This window comes from Oncorhynchus kisutch, unplaced genomic scaffold, assembly GCF_002021735.2.
Source record: "Oncorhynchus kisutch isolate 150728-3 unplaced genomic scaffold, Okis_V2 Okis04b-Okis11a_hom, whole genome shotgun sequence".
NCBI classification, from domain to species: domain Eukaryota; kingdom Metazoa; phylum Chordata; class Actinopteri; order Salmoniformes; family Salmonidae; genus Oncorhynchus; species Oncorhynchus kisutch.
The window spans coordinates 1,406,024-1,419,651 of record NW_022261981.1 but is presented as its reverse complement, the minus strand read 5'-3'; the positions used below and the strand labels follow the sequence as shown (position 1 = coordinate 1,419,651).

At 44.4% G+C, this 13,628-nt stretch overlaps 1 protein-coding gene across 1 annotated transcript in view; it reads left to right on the top strand.

The window, feature by feature from the left end:
* Positions 1–7,711: 7,711 nt before the first annotated feature.
* The window catches only part of adgrb3 (adhesion G protein-coupled receptor B3), a 396,998-nt gene continuing 391,081 nt past the window's right edge, over positions 7,712–13,628 (top strand). Inside the window, 2 exon segments of the mRNA XM_031813016.1 lie at positions 7,712–8,192; positions 10,359–11,121. Coding sequence (XP_031668876.1) covers positions 10,374–11,121 — 748 coding nt within the window. The 5' untranslated portion in view covers positions 7,712–8,192; positions 10,359–10,373.

Genomic DNA, 13,628 nt, shown 5'->3' with positions numbered 1-13,628 from the left:
TACTGTATGTACGGTATTACATGAAGCCAACCTCTCATTGCCTCAGTCTGAATACAGGGCATACTGTATGTACAGTGTTACATGAAGCCAACCTCACATTGCCTCAGTCTGAATACAGGGCATACTGTATGTACGGTATTACATGAAGCCAAACTCACGTTGCCGTAGTCTGAATACAGGGCATACCGTATGTACAGTATTGTGGGCTTAGGGTTGGGCTCAATTCCATTTCAACTCAGGAAGCACACTGACGTTCCTATTCTAATTCCAATTCTCCTCAATTGTTTTCAATTTAGAATATGTGGAATTTGGTTTACTTTCTCAATTGACTGGAGTTGAAATGGAATTGAGCCCAACCCTGCTGTGATCTGCAGTACAGTAGACCTATTGTTAGATATTGAAGGGGGGATGTAAATGTGGAATACGGAGGCCAGTTACAGGGAGTGGGCTGTAAATTATATTTGGGATGTTGAATATCCTGTCCATGTCCATAGTCACGACCTAGAAACAAAATACTATGTCCAAAACCCGTCCTTAAAAAAACCCATTTCAGATCTCCTTCAGTTTTGATGTCTAAGCACACGATCTACTGGACTATTATGGTTTTAACTAGTCGCTGCCCAATGGTATGAAAACACATTGCTGCACTGCTAATAAAAAGAGTGCTCTCACCTAACCCCTCAGTCAGGTCACTGCAGTCTTTTGACTAACACGCAAGGTCTGTAGGCGACTTACCAAGGCTGTGTCTCAAATGGGATCCTATTCCTTTTATAGTGCGCTGCTATTTACCAAGGCACACAGGGGCCTGGTCAAACGTAGTGCTCTACATAGGGAATAGGGTGCCATTAAATCGAACCAAAAATGACCTTTATTTTGACAGTGAGTCATGCTGAGAGCAAGGTCTCTTTTACAGAAAGATTAATAGAAATCTACACATCAATACATCAAAACATCATGAAAAGCAGAACAGAGATAGAAAACACAATCACAGAAAAACAAACACATTCTTGGAATGTACCCAAGGTCTACCGGCCCAGCGCTCGCCTGCCGGTAGCTCGCTATATGATTTCACTTTGACGTCAAGCTCTCTTGTTTAACCTTTAACCTTGAGTCAGAGGATTTCCTTGGTCTGCTTAGATAGACATGTCATCTGTGTGTTAGCATTGGACCAGCCTGAGGTCTGCCTAAAGGGCAAACATGGCTTAGAAGGGATCTGTACTTAGCCACCACCATACTGATAGGGGACTGAGGTTAGAGAGAGAGGGAAGGAAGGGAGAGTGGGAGAGAGGGAGGAAGGGTGAGTGGGAAAGTGGGGGAGAGAGAGAAAGACAGAAAGAGAGAGAGGGGGGAGCGAGAGAGAGAGGGGAGAGACAGAGAGGGGGGGGGGTTGGCAGACGTCCTGGACGGTTGGCACTTGGCCTCGTCGCATGTCACTGGAGAGATACTCTCAGTTGTGTTTTTAATCTTTTCATAAAGCTTTGCAAAGTGTGTGTGTGTGTGTGTGTGTGTGTGTGAGTGTGGCTGGAGTCTCCCAAAACACCTTAAGGTCTTCATTCCGGCTCTGGCACTGTAGAATATCCATGTGGGCCTGCTTCGGGTCACTCTGGATGTTTCCAACTGGCTGCCTGAGGAAGTGAGAGATTTTAATACTTTAAAGGGGTAATCCGGGATTGGTACATACATTTTAGTAAATGTTAAATTAAGGATATATAGCCATTGATTCTTGAAGAATGCAACTTCCATACACTGGTTACATTTCTCCAGCCCCATCGCTCAGCTGTTTACCCCAAAGAGTGGCTGGGTCAGAATGTTGTTGTTCTTTGAATACTGGATTGCCCCTTTAATACCTTAATACTGCAGTTACAGCTTCATCCATGCCAAGCAACTCTGCTAGGGGACCTCAATCTGCAAGAGATCAGCAATGTTTTTAATGATCTGGACTGGGGACTTGGTTTGGTGGAGGGATGAAAAACATGTCATTTTCTCTTCAGACATCAACACTGTTATTGAAGTGACAGATACTAAATATACATCGCAAATGGAACCCTATTCCATTTATAGTGCACTACTTTTGACCAGGGCCCCTTAGGGGAATAGGGTGCCATTTTGGGACCGATGCTGAGTCCGTCACATTAGTATGGATGACAATGTCAGGCAGCCTTGTGCTGAGACTGATTAGTAATCCCTGACTGTCTCTTCCCCCAATGCAAACACAAAAGCAAAATTGGCAGTTGAACAGTATTTCCATTTGATGGAGTTCACAGCGTTCCCCTGGAGTACTACATGACATTACTCTAATGTGGACATTATGTTCAGTTAGACCTCTATGGAGAAAGAGAGAGAACTGGAGTTGTTTTGTGGTCAAGTCAATGATGTTAGGCCCTGTCCAGAAATAACCCCTAGCCCCTAGGCACTAGCCACTTGTCCCAGGAGAGGGGACTGGAGTTGTTTAGTGGTCAAGACATTGTGTTAGGTTAGGCACTGTCTAGAACCAACCTATAGCCCCTAGGCACTACCTCCTCAACACTTGTGTAGATCTGAAATAATTTGATAAGCAATATGGCTAGCCTATCAGAGGGCAAGGTGGAGCTTGTGCTAGAGCCGACAGCTCTTGTTCTGTCATTTTGGGATCGTAAGAACACACTATTGTGATGGCAGGATCCAAAATGTTATATTTAATATTATAAACTTGGGGGGTTGAGCCCTGAATGCTGAATTGGCTGACAGCTGTGGTATATCTGACCGTATACCACGGGTATAACAAAACATTTATTTTTACTGCTCTAATTACGTTGGTAACCAGTTTATAATAGCAATAAGGCACCTCGGGGGTTTGTGGTATATGGCCAATATACCACTGCTAAGGGCTGTATCCAGGCACTAAGAACAGCCCTTGTGCCTTATTGCTTTATGCCTTATTGCTTAATAATATAACGTGTGATATCACGTTCAGTACACAATACGATTTTAAATCCAAAGGTCTTTATAATATGCCTCAATCCTTTAAACTGAATACATTTCTGTAGAGACAAACTTCCCAAACCTGGAAATATGTGTTCACAATCCACAGTGAGATAAACAATTAGTTCCTCACACGCAACAGCTGTGCAACTAGAGATCGTTGAATCAATGTCTGCATTCCAAAAGGCACCCTATTTCCTACATAGTGCACTATGTAAGGAATAGAGTGGAATTTGGGATGCAGAAGCTGTCCACGGCCCCTATACCACCTCCTGTTAGGGAGCTGTCCACGGCCCCTATACCTCCTCCTATCAGGGAGCTGTCCATGGTCCCTGTACCACCTCCTGTTAGGGAGCTGTCCATGGTCCCTGTACCTCCTCCTATCAGGGAGCTGTCCATGGTCCCTGTACCACCTCCTGTTAGGGAGCTGTCCATGGTCCCTTTACCTCCTCCTGTCAGGGAGCTGTCTATGGTCCCTGTACCTCCTCCTGTTAGGGAGCTGTCCATGATCCCTGTACCTCCTCCTATCAGGGAGCTGTCCATGGTCCCTATACCTCCACATAATAAGGAGCTGTCCATGGTCCCTATACATCCTCCTATCAGGGAGCTGTCCATGGTCCCTGTACCACCTCCTGTTAGGGAGCTGTCCATGGACCCTGTACCTCCTCCTGTCAGGGAGCTGTCCATGGTCCCTGTACCTCCCCCTGTTAGGGAGCTGTCTATGGTCCCTGTACCTCCCTCTGTTAGGGTGCTGTCCATGGTCCCTGTACCACCTCCTGTCAGGGAGCTGTCCATGGACCCTGTACCTCCTCCTGTCAGGGAGCTGTCCATGGTCCCTGTACCTCCCCCTGTTAGGGAGCTGTCTATGGTCCCTGTACCTCCCTCTGTTAGGGAGCTGTCCATGGTCCCTGTACCACCTCCTGTCAGGGAGCTGTCCACGGCCCCTATACCTCCTCCTGTCAGGGAGCTGTCCATGGTCCCTGAGCCTACTCCTGTCAGGGAGCTGTCCATGGTCCCTGTACCTCCACTTAATAAGGAGCTCTCCATGGTCCCTATACCTCGCCCTGATAGGGAGCTGTCCATGGTCCCTATACCTCCACTTAATAAGGAGCTCTCCATGGTCCCTATACCTCTCCCTGTTAGGGAGCTGTGCATGGTTCTGGACATAGTATTACCTACTAGAATACTAGGAGTAATTTAATAGGATCTCAATGGTTCCAAACACATTTTTTGTTGTTGCAGCTGTGGTTGTGAGCATATTGCTGCAAATGTGTCTTCTGTCCGTGGTGCTGAATATGTACTAATGGGTACTGCTGCAGCTGTGGCTGGTATGAAGCAGGTAGATGACTGTGGTGCTGTGGCTGGTATGAAGCAGGTAGATGACTGTGGTGCTGCAGCTGGGGCTGGTATGAAGCAGGTAGATGACTGTGGTGCTGTGGCTGGTATGAAGCAGGTAGATGGCCGTGGTGCTGCAGCTGTGGCTGGTATGAAGCAGGTAGATGGCCGTGGTGCTGTGGCTGGTATGAAGCAGGTAGATGACTGTGGTGCTGTGGCTGGTATGAAGCAGGTAGATGGCCGTGGTGCTGCAGCTGTGGCTGGTATGAAGCAGGTAGATAGATGATCATGGTGCTGCAGCTGTGGCTGGTATGAAGCAAGTAGATGACCGTGGTGCTGCAGCTGTGGCTGGTATGAAGCAGGTAGATAGATGATCGTGGTGCTGCAGCTGTGGCTGGTATGAAGCAGGTAGATGACCGTGGTGCTGTGGCTGGTATGAAGCAGATAGATGACCGTGGTGCTGCAGCTGTGGCTGGTATGAAGCAGATAGATGACCGTGGTGCTGCAGCTGTGGCTGGTATGAAGCAGATAGATGACCGTGGTGCTGTGGCTGGTATGAAGCAAGTAGATGATCGTGGTGCTGCAGCTGTAGGATCGTTACTATCTGGGCAAAGTCAAAACCCCACCTATTTCTATAATTTATCTTCTTAAAGTCTGATTTTAAAACTAACTCTAACCTTAACCACACATCTAAAATTAAATGAAGACTAAAAGGCACATTTTTGTTTTCTTACATTTTTATGATATAGCCCGTTTTGGAACCAAGCTGTGGGGGCTGCTGTAGCAAGGGCTGCCGTCCATGGTGCTGAAGAGGCTGGGGTCTGATGCCACAGCTGTGGCTTGTATAAGAGCTGCTGTCCATGGCGCTGAAGGGGTTAAGGTCTGCTGCCACAGCTGTGGCTTGTATAGGGGTTGCTGTCCATGCTCTTGCACAGCAGGTAGTCTGTACTGGTGCCTTGTCAGAGGTTGCTGTCCATGGTGTTGCAGTGCTGAATCCACCAGGGGTCATGTCCAGGGTGGTGCTGAAGGGACAGCTCCCAGCTGTGTCTCTGCGGGCTGGCATACACTCTCATGGCACCACAGTCACTAAATCATCATTCCGTTTTTTGCTATTGCTAAATAGACCTGGGGATATGATTATATTTTGAGAGCACAGAGACGAGCACAGTATAGCTCATAAACACAGGGACTCATAGCATAGCATTCATCCATTACATATAATCCATATATTTTATCCATATATATATATATATTATGGATCATATATATATATATAATCCATAGCCATAGCTTTGGATATTGCATCTGCTGCAGCCTTTCATGTGGATCGGATCATATAAATGAACTCACAATGCACTGAGAGAGACAGCTTCGACCAGACACACAGTGTCCACCCTCTCGACTCCCAGCAGGCAGGCAGCGCAAATGTGCATCACAAACCATTTTAGAGACGGTTCGCTGCTCCTCAACCCCATAACAGACAAAGTGTGTCATACCCGTGCCCCGGTGCCCGGTCATAATCTAGTAGTGGAGGCATCTGCTTTATTAAACTAGCTGCCATCTCAACTGTCAAGCGTCTTTATATAATATTAGAACCCACAAACTCATCTCTGGACCTCGCCAGTTCCAATGCATATTTTTTTAGTGTTCCCTTCTAATCAGGGACTAATTTAGACCTGGCTACCAGGTGTGTGCAATTAATTATCAGGTAGGGAAAACAGCAGGCTCCGGTCCTCGTAGGGTAAGAATATGTAGAATATCTATAGCCTATCCATTCACCGCCCGCGGGCAATGATGGATTCGATAACCGTCGAGCGCTTTAGCAAGCAGCAATAAGTAAACTAACAGATGTAGCTTAATTGCGTGCGCAATATTTCGACAAATTGTATGTTGGCCAGGAACATTACGAGCACTAACTGCGCAAAAACACTTACAACGCTCCCCAAGATAGTCCACTTAGCTGAAGTCAGTGGATCTATTTAATGGTATACGAACGCGGGTAACGGACCTTTAGGTAGCCTAACTCACTCCTCACTCAACCTATACTGTCTGACGACAAGGAGTATGCTGCTAAACCATTGACATGCCAGACAGTAACATAACCCTTTGAATGTGTGTGGGGGATGCCCTCCATGATCGTTTCACTTTTTAGTTCAGTCAACCTTCATGTCCGCCCTTGAAGCAAACTCTCCAGTTGCCTGTTCCAGTCTCCGGCGCTTTTCGAAACGACGGTTCAGCGGACTGTACAACTAACCAACCACATACGCTCCTATGCCTGTGTTTAACCATTCAGATGTTCGGGTATGACTTCCACAGTAATAACCACTGAACCAATTCTCACCCTTTGTATGGTTATAGACTCAGAGGAAACAGTACATGTTTGGTGTATGTTTGGTCATTATTATCAAATGTCCTCTTGTTCCATTAGGACTAAGAACTTAGAGTTGCACACTTTACAGATACAATGCATTTATACGTGTGTAAAAACAAAGCGAGCTGATATTGTCTCTGTTACGATCAATTCGGTTTATTTATTTGGCAATGCGCAATGAACTCGTATTATGGTTGAACAAAAGTACAAATGTTAAGAAAACAAAGTTATACCATTAACTTAGTAGACTCAATTAGATATATTCTTACCTCGAAGCATATTACCAAAATATTAACTTAAGTGAAAAGTTTGCCATATTTAGGTCAACGTCGAAAAATCCGACTTTTCTGAAGTCCCCGCCATACAACATTTAGAACGGATGAAGTGGTATAGCTTGACTAAACTGCTCAACAATACACCCAAATCATTCGATGAACATAAACATGCATACCTAATAGTGTTTTGACCTAAATACAAGAAACAACTACATACACAGTCGGGAAGAGGAGGGAGGATATGTTCTGTAGGCTACTTTGCATAAGAACAGAAGAAGACACTAAATTACTACAGACAGAGGAGAATTTCAGACATTGTCTCAAAACAGCACACAAAACACCTGCCACATCAGCAAAAAAAGTAGAAGAAATCTATCAAAAAAATATATATATATCCTTGTTTCAAAATCATAAGGAGGGAAATTCCACTATCCGCTTATAATGTCCCATGATGATAGAATATAAGGTTTTTTATTGTCCTGCGCGCGCCAGCTCATCCGTCTTTGCAGCCAAAATACCCCAATATTCCAACAACGAATGGTAAACCCCAACCCAACGTGCCGGTTCGTCTGGAGCAGTAGCCTGTCTGTCTGGGCAGTGGGCACAAAACCTCGGGTCCAAGTCCAAGGGAACATCCCTATGCCTTGAATTAAGGGAAGGCTATGTAAGAGTGTCAGAGGGTGGGGGGGGGGGGGGGAAGTGGTATACCAGACGCAGCAAGAAAACGTCCATACGTGCTTTATCTTAGTGGCTGTGACGTGATATTGCAGCCCCAGTCCTAAGCAGGGTGAGCGAGCAGAGCGGTTTCTATCTCTCCTCCATACTTACTCAGTATTCAAACATCCGTCCGCTAAGGATTTTTTTGGACTACTTGCTGCCTCGTCTTGATAGGCTAATATATCTGGAGAAAAGACACGAAGGGACCCATCGACGATCCATAGGGGTATACCTTCACGGTAATTTGGTAGATTTTTGTCCCCCCAATTATTCTACTATTCCTCTATTGGGCTGTCGCGAGTTGTTTCGCTTCTCACTGGGTCCGTTTTGATGGAAAAAAGCGACGCGGAGGAGATGATCCAGACGGGAGTCTAACGCATTTTTTTTTTGTCCATTGACGATCATCTTGTTGCATTGGACTTCTATTGTGGGCTATGGGAAGTATCGATTCGCACGGAGACAGCACATTTTGCTCTTCATAAAGGATGTGGTCAAGTATTTTGGAAAAATAGCCATAGCTTCCGGAGTGTAAGGTAATTTTGGGGATAATATTAATTGCATTATTATTATTATTAGTAGTATGCTATTATGATTTTATGGCTGTAGACAGATGAAGCAGCCAGGCATTCAGATAATACCAACAGATTCCACGCCAGCTAGGCTACTGCAACGATCTCTGTTTAACCGATATAGCCTCGTCTGAAAGTTGAAATATTCCATCTCGATCAACATTTCTGTGGCTGCAGCATTGTATCTCTGTTTCGAATGAATCGGCTCTAACATGCGTCGAGGGATTCCAACCATGGGACGGACACACATAGACTACACTGGGTTGGAATAAGTTAACAGATGTATTTCTGTGCGCCTTTTATCAAAAATGGGCAAAAATCTGGTTTTAGCGCCGTCTATGTGTCAGTGAATTGGGATTGAGTTGATATTTCATCATATTCATATCGCTTTGCAAAACAGGAGGAAAAACAACTTTAATTTGAGAGTAAAATAAGCGGATGTTTTTGCATCCTCTACCAAATTGTAATCCTCGATAAGCGCTCAAACCATGTCCGTTCAGCAAAAGGACTTCTGTTTTCAGAGAACGGCATGTACCCTATGAATCTTATAAACAGTGATAATGCAAGAATGATCTATCCATTAGTGAGAATATTTGCAGAGAAATTACATTTAGGTACTATATGAACAGGTCCCAAACCAAAAGACAACATTCTGTCCATTTGGCAGCACAATATGCCATTATATTATATCGCATTCTTTGTCATTTTATCATGCATAACCTATACTAATGTCCTCAAATTAGGTTTATAGTCCTCAATGTTTGAAATGTTACTCTTCTCATGTTCTCAGAAGAATATTCTATAGACTTAATTCCACCGCCTACTCACACACCACTGTGACACTGCTCACAGCTGCAATGCCTGCAGGATTAATACAATCAGGACATCGCATGCATTCTCTCTCTCTCTCTCTCTCTCTCTCTCTCTCTCTCTCTCTCTCTCTCTCTCTCTCTCTCTCACCCTCTCTCCTTCTCTCGCGACTCGATACGTGATCCAGATCTGTCTATTAGTAGATGGAAGAACGTTACAGGTATCATTAGCTGCCTATAAGGGAGGAGAAGAAAGCCCATGTTAGTTATGTTAAGGAAATCGGGACTGGGGACACGATGCTGTATTTGTGTCAATGTGTGGGTTGGTTAATCTCCCACTGAGTCTTTATATGAAATTAGTGTATAATGGACTTCCAAACCAGTTCTTAGTCCACTATTGAATTGAGGAAAGATACAGGTTGGATGGATGGGCGTGTAACATAGCCTACAGCATATCACGCAGTATGGTCTTGGGTTCGGAAATAAATAAAATAAAATAGACACAGAATCAAAATCCTTTTTGGCAGGGAGTTGGAATTCACCGAATACATAATCCAGTTCATTATTCTCATCGAAATGAATATCGATGGTTTAAAGCCCCTCTCCGCGATGCGTAATGGAGAACATAGTTGCGCAAAATGAGCTCACTTCCAATAAAATACCACATGCAGCCTATATGTCCATCTCAGAGCAATATGATAACTGTTCACAATCACAGACCTCTCTTTCTTTGTGATGGACACACACATATGAACACGCGAGCCCCATCACGTTCGAAATATTACAAAGATGGACGGTTCCCTAGTTCTGCCAATCGGTCCAATTAATTACAACTCAATAACGACTGACACGAGTTTCATTGATCCCTTATGCGGACTTCCCCAAATCAAGGGCCCATAGCAACCACAAGGTGGCAGTGTTTGTCCAAAGTTTTATCTTCCTTGCAAAAGGCAACAAGGGAGAGGAGCAGGAGACTGCCCGCCGTAATGTAACAGTGGAACAAGGGAGAGGAGCAGGAGACTGCCCGCCGTAATGTAACAGTGGAACAAGGGAGAGGAGCAGGAGACTGCCCGCCGTAATGTAACAGTGGAACAAGGGAGAGGAGCAGGAGACTACCCGCCGTAATGTAACAGTGGAACAGGAATGATGACGGTTGGCCAGGTGTTTTCCAAGGCAGAAAAGGTTGAGGCCTCACTATGAACTAAACGTTGGTATAATCAGATCACCCTGTATTAGGCCTACACAGGTTCATGTTGTTTACTGTTACTAACTGTGTCTTTAAGAGTCCTTGGTGTCATTTTTACATCTCTCCCCCTTGCAGGCCAAATGACATAGGATGAAGGCTATTCGTAACCAGTTGATTTATATATTTTCCACCTATCTCCTGGTTATGTTTGGATTAACTGGTGCACAAGACTACTGGTGTTCCACTTTGGTCAAGGGGGTCATATATGGATCTTACTCAGTGACTGAGATGTTTCCCAAGAACTACACGAACTGCACATGGACGTTGGAGAACCCTGACCCTACCAAATACAGCATCTACCTTAAACTATACAAACGAGACTTGAGCTGCTCCGAGTTCTCTTTGCTTGCTTATCAATTCGATCACTACTCGCACGAGAAGATCAATGAATTGCTGAAAAACAACGAGTCTATAGTGTACCTGTGTGATTCCAAGAATATGTATATATTTTTGCAGTATGACAAGAATTTCGTGCAGCTACGGAGGGTTTTCCCTTACGATTATAACGGGTTGCAGAAGACGGACGAAGACGAGACGTCTGTGGTGGAATTCTTGGTCTTGAACAAGGCGAGCCCCAGTCAATTTGGATGTCAGGTGCTGTGCACGTGGCTGGAAAACTGCCTGAAATCGGAGAAAGGAACTGTGGAATCATGTGGAATAGTGTATACGAAATGCACCTGTCCCCAGCACCTAGGCGACGGAGAATCAGAAAGTATGCTTTTGCTTAACAACGTGGTTTTGCCTTTAAATCCCCAAACGGAGGGATGCCTGACTCCACAAATCCGTGCTGGGCAGGTGTGCAACATCAGTGCAGAGGTTAAACGACCAGCAAAGGAGGGTGAGTAACCAGCCCCAAACATGCTGTATGTCTAACATACTGCCGTTATACTACAGTTCAATGAGCATTGTTTGTATGTATGCATATATAGATGAGCCAGCTGGGAGTTTGAGTCAACCTAGCTCTGGTCCAGGGTGTTCGTGCTTATTCTTCTACTAACCAAACATCCCTTGGTAGTGGAACGGACAATAACAACTTGGGCCAGAGCTAGAGTCAACTGTGCACGTCAATAGCCTCTTTTAACCCCTCTCTACCCCCCTACCTGTATAGTGCATGTCTGTCTACAGAGTTGGGTTGTGGGCCGTGAAACAAAAAACACACACAGCTGACCTCACAATGCAATGCATCCCTAGACCAAAGCTACAAGAGGAGCGGGTGTTGTACATGAGCTACGCCTGGTCCATATTCCTCCACAGCCCAGCCCACCATCATGTATGCTGCTCATCTCTAATATACAATTATATTGCAATTATTGGTTGATAATGACCAGTGGTTTTCAGGCGTTGGTGATGTGTATCATCACCAATGACTATGGTAGTGTTGTCTCATTCCCAGGACCATGGAGAGAGGAGCTGTGATGGTGTAGCAACTACATATTTACACTGAAGGAAATAAGAGAGCCATCCATAAATATCTAGTCTTTTAACACCATTGTAGATGACATCTCTCATTAGGATAGAACTACAGCAACACTGAAGCACTCAAAACCAATCCAACGTTCGGCTTAGCAGTTGTTCATTAAAATGAGTCTGTTTAGTGTTTACAGACCTCCACAATACTTATTAAAGGGATGCTTGGAATATGCCTTTAAATTAGAACAGGAGATAGACTACGGAGTCAACGCATAGTCTTGACACAACAGAATACTATAGTCTAGAATAGTGAATACTGGGATACTGGATATATTCTATAATATTCTATAATACTGGTCTTTAGTACAGAACACTGGAACACTGGATATATTCTAGAATATTCTATAATACTGGTCTATAGTACAGAACACTGGAATACTGGATATATTCTAGAATATTCTATAATACTGGTCTATAGTACAGAACACTGGAACACTGGATATATTCTATAATATTCTATAATACTGGTCTATAGTACAGAACACTGGAATACTGGATATATTCTAGAATATTCTAGAATACTGGTCTATAGTACAGAACACTGGAATACTGGATATATTCTAGAATATTCTAGAATACTGGTCTATAGTACAGAACACTGGAATACTGGATATATTCTAGATCATTCCAGCATACTGATCTAGAATACATAACACTGCATCAGAAACTCCCAAACATGGAAATCAGAATGAATAGAATGGGCTTGGAAGCTCTAACCCTGGCAATTGACTTGTAAACTCATGGGCACACTCACAATGGCTGCCTGGTATTATGATGCAATCATTTCCATGGTCTTTTGGAATGTTCTATCAACTGATGCTGGATTTCCATGGTAATGTAGAATGTTCATTCAAACGATGTTAAATGATGTGGCTCATGTAATGGAATGCATTTTTTGTAATGTCAGTTGAGTTGACTCAACAAATCACAGTACAGAATGAAGGTTACACTTCCTGCTTTTACATCCTGGCATGGGCACACTCAAACATCCACCAATTATGTCACCATTGACTTGAATGGAGTCACCCTTTCTATTCATTGTTATTTCTATGCTCCCAAAGCCATTCTCTCAGATTCTAGTCTGTTCTTGGTCCTGTTTATACAGTATACGGTGTTAGACTTTCAACATTACTCCAAAAATATTGCACACCCGCCTGTGCTTGACTAGGCCTTTGTTTTGGAATATAGCTAACGTAATACCAAGCTCTCTTCCCTTGCTTTGTAAATGATGAATAATCTCTCCCCCAGATGCCTGGGTTGCAGATGACCAGATTTCTTCAGCTTTTCATTTATTGTCAAGGGTTAGACAGAAAACTCAGAAGTGGTATTTCTTTACTGTTCTTTCTCCCACAACCACACAGTATCTATCTGCATCGGCCTGTCACCATTTCAGCTTACGCTGGCAAGTGTGACAAATGCCCTTAATTGCTTCCGGAGGATTCCATCCCTTTTCTTCAAATACCCCATGAAACTGTCACCATGTAGTGAAATCCCACACACTCACTGTTTGCTAGTTTATTCTACGTTGTATTAGTAACTCACACTGAGACACACAGAAACACAGATAGAGACAGAATAAAGACACACAGAGACACAGACAGACAGACAGACAGACCCCCCCCCCCCCACACACACACAGCCCACACACACAGAAACACAGATAGAGACAGAATAAAGACACACACACACAGAGACACAGACAGACAGACCCCCCCCCCCCCACACACACAGCCCACACACACACACAGACAGAGAGACAGACCCCCCCCCCCACACACACACACAGCCCACACACACACAGACAGACAGACAGACATCCCCACCCCCCACACACACAGCCCACACACACACAGACAGACAGACAGACACCCCCCC